General features: G+C 33.8%; 1 protein-coding gene across 8 annotated transcripts in view; it reads left to right on the plus strand.

Annotated features, from left to right (window-relative positions):
* The window catches only part of LOC145254754 (uncharacterized), a 203857-nt gene that overhangs the window by 87324 nt on the left and 102374 nt on the right, over nucleotides 1-14159 (plus strand). For 5 of the 8 annotated variants that reach the window (XM_080113497.1, XM_080113500.1, XM_080113498.1 and 2 more), the window contains 2 exons: nucleotides 729-825; nucleotides 10252-10452. In XM_080113497.1, coding sequence (XP_079969623.1) covers nucleotides 729-825; nucleotides 10252-10452 — 298 coding nt within the window. The remainder of the gene's footprint in view (nucleotides 1-728; nucleotides 826-10251; nucleotides 10453-14159) is intronic. The other 3 variants (XM_080113502.1, XM_080113504.1, XM_080113505.1) reach the window with 1 other exon arrangement.

The following is a 14159-nucleotide window of genomic DNA, read 5'->3' on the forward strand; positions in this document are numbered from 1 at the left end:
AAATCGTGTAAATTAGGTAGAATTTGATTATTTATGGAGACGACTCGACAAGAACTTGTTTATATTCGATTTTAAGGCTATTATGTTATATTCAAGTGGGAAGTCTCACAATGTCTTTTCTGTGGGGAAAGAGGTTACAGGGAAGAGAAAAGGGCATCACCTACTAGGTTTTGAAGCCGGTTTTGAACTCTATCAAGGCTGGATATGACGCACCAAGCAGCTCCTGCCCAAATGTGACAACAGTACTTCATTTTAAGGAGTACCTGGCTCTTATACAGATAGAGGATTGCATCGGCAGTAAGATACCTTCTGGAACGGTAAAGTGATCCAACCATTTATCCAGCGATCTTGGCAAGTTTCTGCATTTTGAACTACATTTTTCCGGTATCCTCTTATGGCTTTCAAAGGCCTGTGCCCCCCTTAGAAGGCTATAAGAACCCCAGTTGGGAAACACTGCTTCAGGCAGATACATGGATTCCTCTCAAAGTGCTTACAGTCAAATGTATTTCTACTTAAATTCAACATGAAAAAACTGAAAATACAACTTGATCTGAAAAAAACTTTATATGTACACAGCAGCTATTTTTTTTTTTTTTTAATTTTTATAGCAAGTATTTCTTTTAGATTTTCGGGAGAGTTTTCTATGCTTTATTATTCCAAATATTTTGTACAAAACAAAGAATTTGATTGGAACAAGTAAAATAGTTGTTATTGCCTTTTCTGTCTAGAACCGTCACAGAGCGCATTAACCAAATGATAGACGTGTGTTCTGGAGAGACATGTATTGAAGATGAAATTAAAGCTACAGATTCACTTGAAGCCCAGGTGAGATTCGTAGGAAATAAATGTCTTTTTAGTTTCTTTCTCGTTTTTTTTTTTCTCGGGTTGATGTAAAAGTTTTTGCCGATTTAAAATTTCATCTTGAAAATGAAAAAAAAAACTGTTTTTAAAAATATTTATTTATAACAATAACAGCCTTTACTCTCTATAACTTGATTCCATCTGTCAATGGGATTATAAATTCTTCACTTGTAAAATTTTTTGGGTTTTGATGTGAAATATGAATCAAACTCATGTTCAATCTCATCTCGTGATGTTAACCTAAGTTCATCTAAATGCTTTTGTGATCCTCAAAATAAGTGATAATCCCAGGGAGCTAACTCAGGAGAATATGCGATTTGGGACAAGATTCTTCTATGAAAACTTTGATCAGATTTTTAACTTGTAAAAACGAGCATTATCATGATGGAAGATGACTTGCTTTCTGTTGACTAAAGAAGGTGGTTTTTTGGTCATCATAGGTGAGAATATTGCAGAAAAATATGAAATGTGCTTTAAAAATGTGAAAGCAAAAAGTTATAAAATTAATCATGGTGATATATTTAAGTAATAAAAATATGCATAAAATAAATTGTAATGCTTTAAAAATGTCCCTTTCTACAAACTTTTTCACTGGCCTTATACTAATGGTACTAAATACGTTGCATTAGTCTTTTAAAAGAATTCACTTTGAATTTAAACTTGCTTCGACATGTCTTTGTGCTGTAGAAATGTCCGGTGAATACGTGATTGTAATCATTGCTGGGCATATTTTAATGCATTTTTTACCCCAAACAAGGCAGAGTGCCACTTTGATGTAGAGGACTACTATCTGGAACATAATTTGCAGGGGTATTATGTAGGGAGTTGAGTAGCAAGATGTCTGTTTTCATTACACTTGAACTTCTTGAATTAATCATGATGATACATTTAAGTAATAACAGTATGAATAAAATAAATTATAATGGTTTTAAAATGAACCTTCTAAAAACCGGCAAAAGCTTCTGCACCAATTCGATGATAAAAGAAATAATTTAACTAATTGTTCAAGTTAATAATAATAATGACAATTAATAGAAAATGTTTGGTGTGTTAATGTTGTTTTGCAGAGTTTTCTTTAACCGTGTTGAGCTTTTATTTACTAGTATAGTAATATTTGATACTAGCAGGGCTACCCGGTGTTGCTTGAGACCGTAAAAAACTGATTAGATCTTAGTGTTAAGTTGCTCCCACCCCAATGAAGAGAATAAGAGGGAAACAGATTTTAAAGAATAGCGTCTATACACACTAGAAGAAAAGTATTAATTTATAAGTATACAAGTATTTCTAAATGATGTATTTGTTAAGAAAAACTGTTCCAAAGATGAAAGAGAAACAAATATTTTGTGTAAAAACAATTCTTGATTTGACTAATATTTGAAATCTGAATTAGATTAAAATTATGGTTGAAAATAAATAAGAGTCAAATCTGCAGGATGGAATGATAAAAATGTTGCCATAGAAAAGTTGACATGATTCCATTTCCGTTTGATGAAAACTGGTTTTCTTTTTTGTTGCAGACCATCTACTAGTTGGCCAATCATATGTACAAATCCCATGAGCGATAGGAGCCTTCTATCATGTCTGAAAGTGACACAATGTTCAACGAGTGAGATCATGCTCTCTACTGATTCAAGTTATGACAACAGGACCATTGCCAGCATCCTCAAAATGCATCACTGGATTGCCACGAATAACAGGGATGTGCCCAGGGTGATGAAAACAAAGTTTCTGGCCACGGTTTTAGTCTTTGGTGTGGTTTCAAGAGAGGGTCACATTATGCCACCTCACATCTTCAAGGTCAGCTTGAAAATCAACACCAAAGTGTACCTGGATGGTGCAATCAGGTGGCTGCTGACAGATCCTGGATGTAGCAGCAGGATTTGTGCCAGCCTACAAGTCCAAAGAGACCCAGGCTTGGCTTTAGAAGGAGTGATATGACTTTGTACCCTTCTCTCAATGGCCCTCCTCCTCTCCTGACCTGAACCCACTGGACTACATCGAGAGCATCAGCAACATGACCTCCCACAACACCAAAGCAAGCCTGATCGCCACCATCTACCAAGTATTCGCCAAGCTCCTGCTGGCACTTGTGGAAAAGGCATGCTCCCAGTTCCGTACCCATATCGAGGCGGTGATTGAGGCTGAAGGTGGCTACATTGACTAGATGTCAGCTCTACTACATAATCAGGTTACCTGAATTGATTTTGATTTTTTTCAATAAAACTTTTAAAATAAAGCTGTAGTGTCGCTTTCTTTAGGGCGACACTTTTATCGTTCCATGTATATAAATCACAGAACAATAAAAAAATGAGACTATTTTATATGATTAAACTTATTTTATTTATATATTTGTATAAGAAGTATTGATGAGGAAAAATAGTTTTAAGCTTGAGACAGAACTTTATTTATATTTATGTATTCAAAGCGCTACTGAAAGCATCAAATGAAATTAAAAACAAGGGAACTAACTATAGAGCACAATTAAAATTAAGTTTCTTTAATTCCCCTTTCTTTGTAGAGAAATGACAATAGTTAAGAAATGATAAGTTAGTATCTTTAAATCTGAAAAATGCTGACTCATTTCCTATGCCATATTAATACATGATAACATTAAGAATGATGTTTAATTTTTGATAACATTTAAGCAATACAAATAGATATTTGACCTTCAAAAATATTAATCTTTCTAAATTTTATTTTTTATTTTTCTAGAGTCATGATGATTAAAAACAACTACCGATTTTGTAGGGGTTTGTTGTGTATTTTTTAAATTTTAGCTGGACATACACACATACAGAGACAACTGCCTCTTTATATAATAGACTAGCGGTGCTACCCGGCGTTGCTTGGGACCGTATAAACAATGAGAAAATTGAATTTGATTTTGAATATATTTGTTATTCTTAGGAGAGAGGAATTTTTTAATGTCTATGTATATCATTTGCTATTTCGAGCAAAAGAATATTTTACCTAGCTAGAACAGGTATTACACGTATGAAATAATTGTATCTTACCTAGGGTAGGTAATTTACAGCATGTATATGAAATAATTTTACCTTTGCAAGGACGGGTAATATACAACACATATTTAAAATAATTTTACCTACACTAAGACCGGTAATTTGAATGCATATAGGAAACAATTTCACATACCTTTTGACCCCAAAACGGACATTAATCTCTCCAGCCCAACCCCCGAGAGAGAACTCAAGCATGTTTAAAATTAACATAATCATGCTTCTTTCTACCCACCATTACAACAATCACATCATTCCCGGATGATAACATAAAAAATTCAAAAAAATATGAATCACCCTCTACGGAAACTGTCCTAGTAATTATATAATAGATGACACGGACAGATTATTAAAAACTGGACAATTCTCTACAATAATCTGTAAAATTTCAAACTTTTTAAATTGGATTTCTTTAGCGTTTTTTGTACTAAGGTGTTTATTATATCACACAAAGAAGAATGATAAGACAAAGAAAATGTATTATTAAGAAGACATATTTACAATTGTTTTTCCTTTCTTTCTGATACAAGAAAGAAAGATAAACAGAGAAAATCTATTAAGAAACGGAACAAAAAAACAGAATCGCGGAGCAAAAACAGGACGTAGTTACAAATACAATAGATGTTAACTACAAGTGCATGCTCTACACAAATTCTTTTATATTTCTGGGTGACCGAAAGTCATATAGCACGAGCTACATCACAACTGTTTTCAACTTGATTTTTTTTATATGTGAAAGACAACTTACGAGGTGCCTTAAATAAGTTCCCAGATTTATTGATAGTACACACATGAAACTCTAGTCCCTTCAAAGTAATCTCCTCCGGTTGCAATGCATCTGTACTGTTCCAACAACTTCTAGAAAGCCCCATGAAAGTCCTCTTGTGTGAAACGTGTCAATGACCCTCATCACAGCCTCTTTCATCTCCTCAATTGTTTCATAACAAGAGCCTCTAATGTTTTCTTTGAGCTTAAGGAATAACCAAAAGTCACAGGGAGCAAGGTCTGGATTATAGGGAGGGTGAGGAACTGTTTTTATGCCCATCTTGGTTAAAAAAGTCTGTGACAAGAATTTCATGATGGTCTAATGGTTATCGCACTGTCTTTGGGTTTTGATTTCAATCTTAGCTCTAGTATATTTTTTTTACTTACAAGAAGTGAACTGTTTAGAAAAAAACATATACTTGCATGCACATGTCTCAATTTCTGTATTTATTAAAATATAATATTTATGCATATTTTACGACTGGGCAACGTTGGGCAGCCTGCTAGTATATATATATAAAAGTAAAAAACTGAAAACTTCTTTTCAAAAAGACATGCACAAAACAAACTGGAAAGTATTTTTACTAATGAATCTACAGTCTCTGACCAGTGCAACTTTATCATCTATAAAAGTGAAATTGTCTATGTGTGTACAATTCCCTACCAAACTACTCTGTCAATTTTCAGTTTACAGATTATAGATTTGACATAAGGGGTATTGAGATTTGGGAAAATCTTTTTTATCGGTTTTCGACCAGAAAATTGGCTGTCAAGAGGTCAAAGTTCAACGATTTGACCTTTAAAAGCTCTACCAAACTCCTCTGCCAAGTTTGGGTATAAACACTCGAAATTTTAGATGTAGGTTACTTGGACATGGGTCAAACGTTTTCATTTGATTTGAGCCCAAAACAATAAATATCAAGGAATCAAAATTGGGGTCAAAGTTTTAAAAAAATTGACCTGTGCGATCTCTACCAAATTACTTAGTCAATTTTTGGTCTAAACATTTGAAATTTTACATAAAGTACTTTCAGACATAGGACAACCTTTTTAATCGGTTTTCGGCCAAAAATTTGGCTGCCAAAGGGGCAAAGTTAAAAATGTTGATCTTTGCGGTCTCTAGCAAACTATTCAGCCAATTTTGGGTCTAAACATTTAAAATTTTACATAAAGGGTATTCAGACATGCAACAAGCTTTTTAATCAGTTTTGGGGTGAAAATTTGGCTGCCAAAAGATCAAAGTTGAAAGAGTTGACCTTTGCAGACTCTACCAAACACCTGGACATGAGACAAACTTTTTAATATATATATATATATATATATATATATATATATATACACTAGCAAAAGTACCCGTCGTGGACTGGGTTCAAAAACAGCCTACAGAAAATGGACTCTGATTTATGAAAGTATGATAGGTTATGAAAAGGAAGGGTTGTAAAGAGATAACTTCGAATTTGGAATTTGGTTTTGATAACCAAAGCAAAATATGATGAAAGTAAAAATAAAATAGATAAACCCCATAATTTATTATACCATACCTGTTCACACTGAAACACTTATCACAATATTCTGTGGATCTATATTAAAAAACCTTGTTTAACTTTGTGACATATTTCCATTCTATAGAGGTCAGGCGTGAACGAACACCCCATAATTTTATTATACCATATTTCTTCAAATTGAAACATAATTATCAAAGTATACTTACGCAGATAGATATGAAAAATCTTTATTAAAGTTTGTGCCTATTTCCATTCTATGGAGGCCAGGCGCGAACACAGACCCCACAATTTTATTATACCATCCCTATTTAAGTTAAAACATACTTATCAAAGTTTTCTTATGCACATCTATATCAAAAACACTTGTAAACGTTTCTTTTTAATTTTTAAATTTTTTATTTCCATACTTTGTGGACCAGGCGCGTACGCAGAACGCACAATTTTAATGAATCATCATTATGCCAGATCAAACATACCCATTCTTGTATCTCAATACATCTTCTATCATTATATGTAATCAGTTTTCTATAATAGTCAACCATATAGGAGCCTATTCGTGACCAGACACACACACAGACGTTCAGCTTTATATTATCTCTATATAAATAAAATTAACTCATTTTTTCCTGTGGGATTTTGACCTTAATAGGATTAAAAATCAAGATATTTCATGCAAATACATTATGCACAAACGGCAGAACAATATCTGAGGTTTGTTATAGGCTTATTAGTTCTCAAATTCCTCGATAATCTTAGATTTCTATACTTTTTCTGCTGAGAAGTCACGGCCAAAATCGGTTAAGATCAATGGAAGTGGTAAAATGTTTTCTCTCTTAAAAATTCCTCCTCCCACTGCCACCACTTAACACCGTTTGGAGATCGTTCACAAGGAACAGTTGAGAAGAGAACACCGGTTTGGCTTCGTAGTTCTATCATGTGAAGTTATTTAAAATCACTAAACTAAGCTGCAGTGCTCTGTGGCGTAGTGGTTAGGGTGCTGGACAATTCACATTATATTTTCACGTTCGCGCCGACCTACCGTAGTCGTTTTTTTTTTTTTTTTTTTTTTCCTAAACAACTGGAATGGACTTTTCTTGGTGGCCGAACTGTTAACGTTGCAGATGTTTTTGTTTTTTTTTTTTTTGTTTTTTTTTCACACTTTATTTTCCTACTTTTACTCATGACTCCGGGTTTGATCCTTCCTACTTACCTACCATAACATTTTTTAAAACTCCCCCCCCCCGTCCCGGAAACAAACACTCGGGCAACGCCGGGTACCCCCGCTAGTATATATATATATATATATATATATATATAAAGTTATGAACAGTACATAGGGCCTGAGCAAAGCCGGGCTGAACTGCTAGTATAAAATATTTATGTTGATGTCAAGTTGGAATCACGTAAAGAATTAAAAGAATCTCTCTAAATATTGAGCAGATATAAATAAAAAAAAATCTAAAGAAATGATTTAAAAAATAATTTTTGCTTTTGGAAACATGAACCAGACAGAAGTGCAGAATCCAATTTTATTTACTGTAACTTTTGTTTATTAGCAAAAATTTTGTTTGTTGAAATGATAGATATTAATTTATGCTATATATTTTATGCATGTCCTTTTTTTTTTAATGTTGTTTTTTTTTTTTTTTTGAGTATTTGAATTGTAATTTTGCCATTTGTAAATTTTTACTAACTTAATTTTTTTAATGTCAAACACTTTGCTTCTTTTTCACCAAAATTTAAGCCATACTATTCATGACTTTATCAGCTTTCACAACAATTTAATTCCTTGCAGGTTGAGGATATGTGTTGCATGGAGAGAAGAATGAAATAAAAATGATGCAATATAATGCTTAAATCTGATGACCTCCGAAGAAGATAAAATCTGGACAGAATGTGCAAAAATGGTTTGTCACATTGAAAGAATAGTTAGTGCTAGGTTTGACAGATGTAGAACAGTTGAGGTAGCAGGGTCAGTTAGCAGGACAAGACAAAGGAAATGATGAGGATAGATTTGAGAAAAGTTTTCTGTTCTGCACAGATTTAATTTTCTTCTGAGGTCATCAGATCTAAACTTGTTTTTAAGACTCGTATTACTCTCCATGCAAGACATTTTACTCCTCTCTCACTAGCCAGGTTTCACTTCCATACATCAACACTGCGTAGACATACCCAATAGATTCTTCCCTTGGTTGACAATGGTAATGCTCTGCTGGTTAGTAATGACAGCAGTTCCCTGAACTTACTCTTGTAAGCTATACCTGTGGAACATAGTTACTATACTTCTGTAGAGGAATAAGGTCCATCCCCCACTCCTCAACCTTCGACGTCATCTGTTGACTGTGGGTGGTGACCCTTGATTATTACTACAATCATTGTTATTCACGATTACTTACATTCATATCTCATTATTTACTTCATATTCTAACGCGATCACAAACTTATGCATTATTTAACCTACTAGTCTCATTTGGAATTTTATTTTCATGTTTCGGATGATGTAAGCTCTGATCTTCTTCAAGTGCATCTTGTCGAACTCAGGAATCTGCATCAAATTTCAAATAGAACTTGTAGCAATTGTGCCCCCTTTGATGTACATACTCCTGACTAACCCAACAAACAGCAAAATCCCACCCCTTCACAGTTGATGCCACTTCATGCTGGAAAACCTTTTATTCTAATAATTTCTTCCCTCAGACTTTGAAATTGAAGTCTTAATCCTCAGTGCAGTCGATACTAAGAATACAATTACAAATTAAGATTTCTACCATGGCTGACTGAATGAGAGCATTCTACTCTCATCTTCTGTAATATAAATCTCACCTGTCTGTTTAAACGTATGTATGTATGTTTGTATGTCTTGCAAAAACTTTCAACAGAGGCGACAGATCCTGACAAGATTGGAATCATTTTGAAGCTTGACGTCTCGAACGACAAATATTGAAACAGCTTGCGATATCAACGAAGCGTTTGGCCCAGGAACCACTACTGAATGTACAGTACAATGGTGGTTTAAGAAATTTTGTGGCGGCGACAAGAGTCTTGAAGATAATAAGAGTAGTGGTCAGCTATCGGATGTTAACAATGATCAATTAAGAGCCTTAATCGAAACTAATCCACACATAACTGTTTGGGAACTTGCTTTTGAATTAGACATAACATATACAACGGTTTCCAACCACTTGAGAGATTGGAAAGACAAAAAACTTGATAAATGGGTGCCTTATGAATTGAACGACAACCAAAAGAAATGCCCTTATATAGTGTTATCTTCCCTTCTTTTATGCAACAAGAACAACCTGTTTTTCAACCGGGTTGTAACTTGCAATGAAAAGTGAGTTCTTTACGACAACCGGTGATGCTTAGCTCAGTGGTTAGACACTCGTGAAGCTCCACAACACTTCCCGAAACCAGAGTTTCACCAAAATGTCATGCTGACTGTTTGGTGGTCTGCGATCCGTTTCATCTATTACAGTTTTTAATGCAAGCGAAACCATTACAGTGGTGAAGTACTATCAACAAATGAATGAAATGCATCAGAAATGTCGACAACAACACCCAGCATTAGTCAACAGAAAACCGACCCTGCAGAAGTTGGACGAATTGGGCTACGAAACTTTATCTCATCCACCATACTCCCCAAACCTCTCACCTACAGACTACTACTTTTCTAAGCATCTCAACAACTTTCTGCATGAGAAATGCTTTGAAAACCTAAGCGATATCAAAAACACCTTCAGCAACTTCATTGCCACCAGAACTGAAGATTTTTATCTTACTGGCATAAATACACTTGTTTTGCGTTAATTCTGATGGTGCTTGTTTCGATCAATAATTTTTTTTGTTTGAGCTGATATCTGTTCATCGAAATTTTAAAGTTAAAAACCGCAAGGACTTTCTGATACATCATCTGAAACGAAGTGAAAATAACACTCCAGGTGAGAACAGTGGTCAGAATAATCCACACAAACCAAATAGTTTTCTCTTAAGTTAGGTGAGAATCAGCCTGAGTGCCACTGCGTCAACTGGCCAAAACCATCTTAAAAGACCACCATTTAAACTGCACGTCCCACCTATGCTTGTATCATCTTTATTGTTATCAGGTAAAGGAAGACATCCTGGAGCTTGTCGGTTGCCCATCCCTGGAAACGATGGGTGAGCTCCGCCAGACCTACTTATATAAACCTGATTCCCTTGGTAACGTGGTTGATGATGGTGACGATGATAGCACAACCAGTGGCAATGCCAGCCACAGAATGCCGTCTGCTTCTCCATCACCAGTGTTCTCTCACCAAAGATTACAGGTATGGTAAACGTGCACATTGCCAGAGGATCAGAAAGTATTCCGAGGTGGCACAATGGGAAGGGATGCACGATATTAAATTAAAAAAATATATATTATTTATTGTGACTTTTCTTCTTCAAATTTTTACAGTATATTATATTTTATTTTATTTATTCTTAATTCTTTTTACTAATGACTCTTACTTATCAAGGCTAAGAACCACTTGAGGATACAGGTTAATGAGATGGATGGATGATCAGTTGAATGATGAAGAATATTATGAGAGGATTGAATACGATGAATGCAATCAAAAAGTTTTGATTACTTATGAGAACAATTTATGACAAGAATTCTTTTAGATTGGATTTGAAGACCCTGTTGTAGTCCGCAAGGAGACAGTCTCACGGTAATGTGTTCCACAGATGAGAAGTTTTTGAAAGAAATTCTGTTCATGGAAATTTTATTTGATGTTAGACATATGAAGGGAAAAAAAGGAAAGTTGTTTGCAGTTGTAGTAATAAGAGTTTTGCTGTAAATGTCTTACATAGAGGAACCAAAGACTGGAGCTCAGTCGAGTACCTTGTATTACAAGGTGCGGTGGCACAATAGGAATGCCTGCATGATATCAAAAAAATTTTTTTTTTCTTCAAATGATTGTATTTTGGTTAAATATATGAAAGGTGTCAATACATTTGCCAGTCTGTTATTTAAGAGGGAGACTTGTTATCATTCAGATTCCAGGGAACATTACTTGTTATTTGCCAGTCAGCAATCACTGATAATAACTCCTTATCAGTAATTAATAAAATTCCGAACATATAATTAAAAATTCTGACTATATTTATATCATAGTGCAAAATAAATGTTTGAATTTTCAAATATAATTGACTTAATTTCTTTCCAAAATCCCTGGAAAGCAAATATTTGCTTAACGAGTTTCCAGTCATGCTTCTCAACTGTGCCATGAAATTGCCTGGAGTATGGAAAGCCATGATATGATTATACATTAAATTGCATAAAAAGGCAACTTTTAAGTGTACTAATATCACACTAATACAATATTTTGCTGATTGCCTGACTGATACAAGCAACACTAACATAAACTAATCAGCCTTGCATCGTTTTTTTTACTAACATTTTTTTGTTTTACATTGAAATAAAAAGATTTTTTTGATTGAAATTCATACTAATAATTGTTTGCATCTTTTTGTCATTGTAATAATATTAGTTATTTATTGCAAATACATGTAATCTTTTCTATCACTGCATTACTATTACTATTATCAATACGTTTGATATCTTCACTAATATTTGTAAACATTGCATTTGGAATCTGATGAACTTCATTTTTGATAACATCTTTTAATTAACATGTTGGGGCTGTTTTTTTCTAATGCATGGGGTCCCAGGTCATGTGATGAAAGGACAGTCATCCAGTAGTTGATTTAGCCACATTATCACACATATAAAAATTGTGACTAAGAAGTTCACTTCCTTCTTTCACCCCTTTTGGTCTGATCCTTTTGTAGCTGAAGTGACAACATCATTTGTTTACTGCTATGATTGGTTCGGACCAGTTCTGTTGATACGTTGTCAGTCTCCTCTTTATCTAGATAAGTTTTGTTTGCTTGTTTTGTTTATTTTTAGATCAGATCTCTACAAGTGTTTGGTAAGTCTGTCTTTCATTGTATCCAGTGGCGTAGCAAAGGTGGGTGGAGAGAGTAGTCCGCCCTGGGTGGCACGTGCCAAGAGGCAACATTTTGAGGGAGTGAAAATAGAAAAAAATTAAAATAATAAAAAGCTAACAAAAATCTGAAATTTTATACCAAAATGAGATTTTATGGTCGTAATGTTTTTTGCATTATATTTGTGTAATTTGATTTGACTTACGTTTTTGTTTTAAAAAATCTTTGGTTTTCTTTGATGACGACCGTGTATATATATGGGTAGTGTAATAACAGCAGTCTAAAATTAGATCCTTGATTGTAATTCCATGAAAATAAATATTTTGAAGATTTTCTGAAATTTTGAAAGTTAACGGATTATCAACGACCACAGGGGGGGGGGTGCAAATCTTACGACCACCCAGAATGGTAAAAATAGTTGCTACATCATTGAATGTATCCATGGATAAGTAAGTTTTCACATGTGTAGATATCTAGTGTAATACTTTTAACGGAAAATAAATCCTGTTATATTTTTATTGAGAAAACTTGATATTTGTTTGTATTTTATTTATTTTGATTTAAATTACTCCAAACAAGGAATGTTTCCACAAAACGTAAAGAGTTGCTCTAATTAGGGGCCAGATTTATCGAATAGCATCTTGAGCAGAGAGTTGTGAAGTAAGGTTCTTGTTAACATTATTTACGAAAACAGTAAAGGAAATGAAGAAAACATTTTTATTTAAAGGAAAATTACCTTTCCACAGTAAGAAAAACATAAAAATAAAATAACACTAAAATTGCTATATTGAGCACTGCCAAGGCATACCAAGTAACCTGAACGATTATTATTATGATTGTTTTTGATTTTAAGATGATTCTAGAAACTGTGTATCAAGATGAAAAAGGTATTTTTTAGGATAAAAATATTTGGTAGAAATGTGTTGGGAATGCTAGAAATGTTAGAATAAAACAATGGAGATGATTTTAGTGATGGCATCAAGTTATCTTAATGCTATGTACACTAATGCCTGGGACTAGGACAACAGCATATTCTTTTCATTGTTTTCATTCTCGAGTGTGTATCCATTGATATCTTATATGCTTTTATATAGTGATGTGGTTCTTGGTTGATTAACTGTGTCGGATATATACTCGAGAGTCAAAACAATGAAAAGAATATGCTGTTGTCATAGTCCTTCTAATGACATAATGAGATAGTTAGAAAAGAAACGTATAGTTTTAGTTTAGAGTTTGGAGTCAGACTGGTATAAGTTGGATAAGTTAGCATGGAAAATATTGTCTCTGCATTTTGGAAGTTGGGAGAAACTACAACGTTGTGCAGCTCCAATGGGAAATAATGACCCATGAAATGAAATTATATAAAAATATGACTTCAATTTGTTTTTTTTCTTCTGGAGAAACCTTCAATTACATACCAACTGAGGGAAAGAAGGTATGTGTTCCAACGTATGTTATGTATAGAGCTGTGACAACAGCATATTCTTTTCATTGTTTTTAATCTTGAGTATATCTCCATTAATATCTTATATGTTTTTATATAGACTGATACGGTTCTCGGTTGATTGACTTTGTCTTACTGTGTCAGATATATACTTGAGAGTCGAAAAGAATGAAAAGAATATTCTGTTGTCACGACCCAATAGTTATGTATTGCCACGTAGTAAATGAATGGTCTTCATTCTCCTGCAGCCGGCCACTTAATGGAAAAGAACATTACAATAATATTAACTGAATGTATATATACATTATATGCACTAGAAGACAACAGAGACATTTATAAATATGTATGCACATACAATATACATGTAAATATATACACCCATTATACAGACGGCTATGCAACAAAATATGAGAGCTAAATTACCTGTTAAACATAGGAAGCTGTGATATTGACTCCATATTTTTTTTATTTGTAATGGTACAAGTAAATAAAATCCAATCCAAATCTTTAATTGTACCTATTTACTATGCCTCCCTACGGGACAGAGTTAGACACCAGGGTCGTTTTTTAACGTGGAGAAAAGGTACAAAAATGAAA

The sequence above is a fragment of the Euprymna scolopes genome, chromosome 30 (assembly GCF_053919585.1).
Source record: "Euprymna scolopes isolate OS-2025 chromosome 30, ASM5391958v1, whole genome shotgun sequence".
NCBI lineage: Eukaryota > Metazoa > Mollusca > Cephalopoda > Sepiida > Sepiolidae > Euprymna > Euprymna scolopes.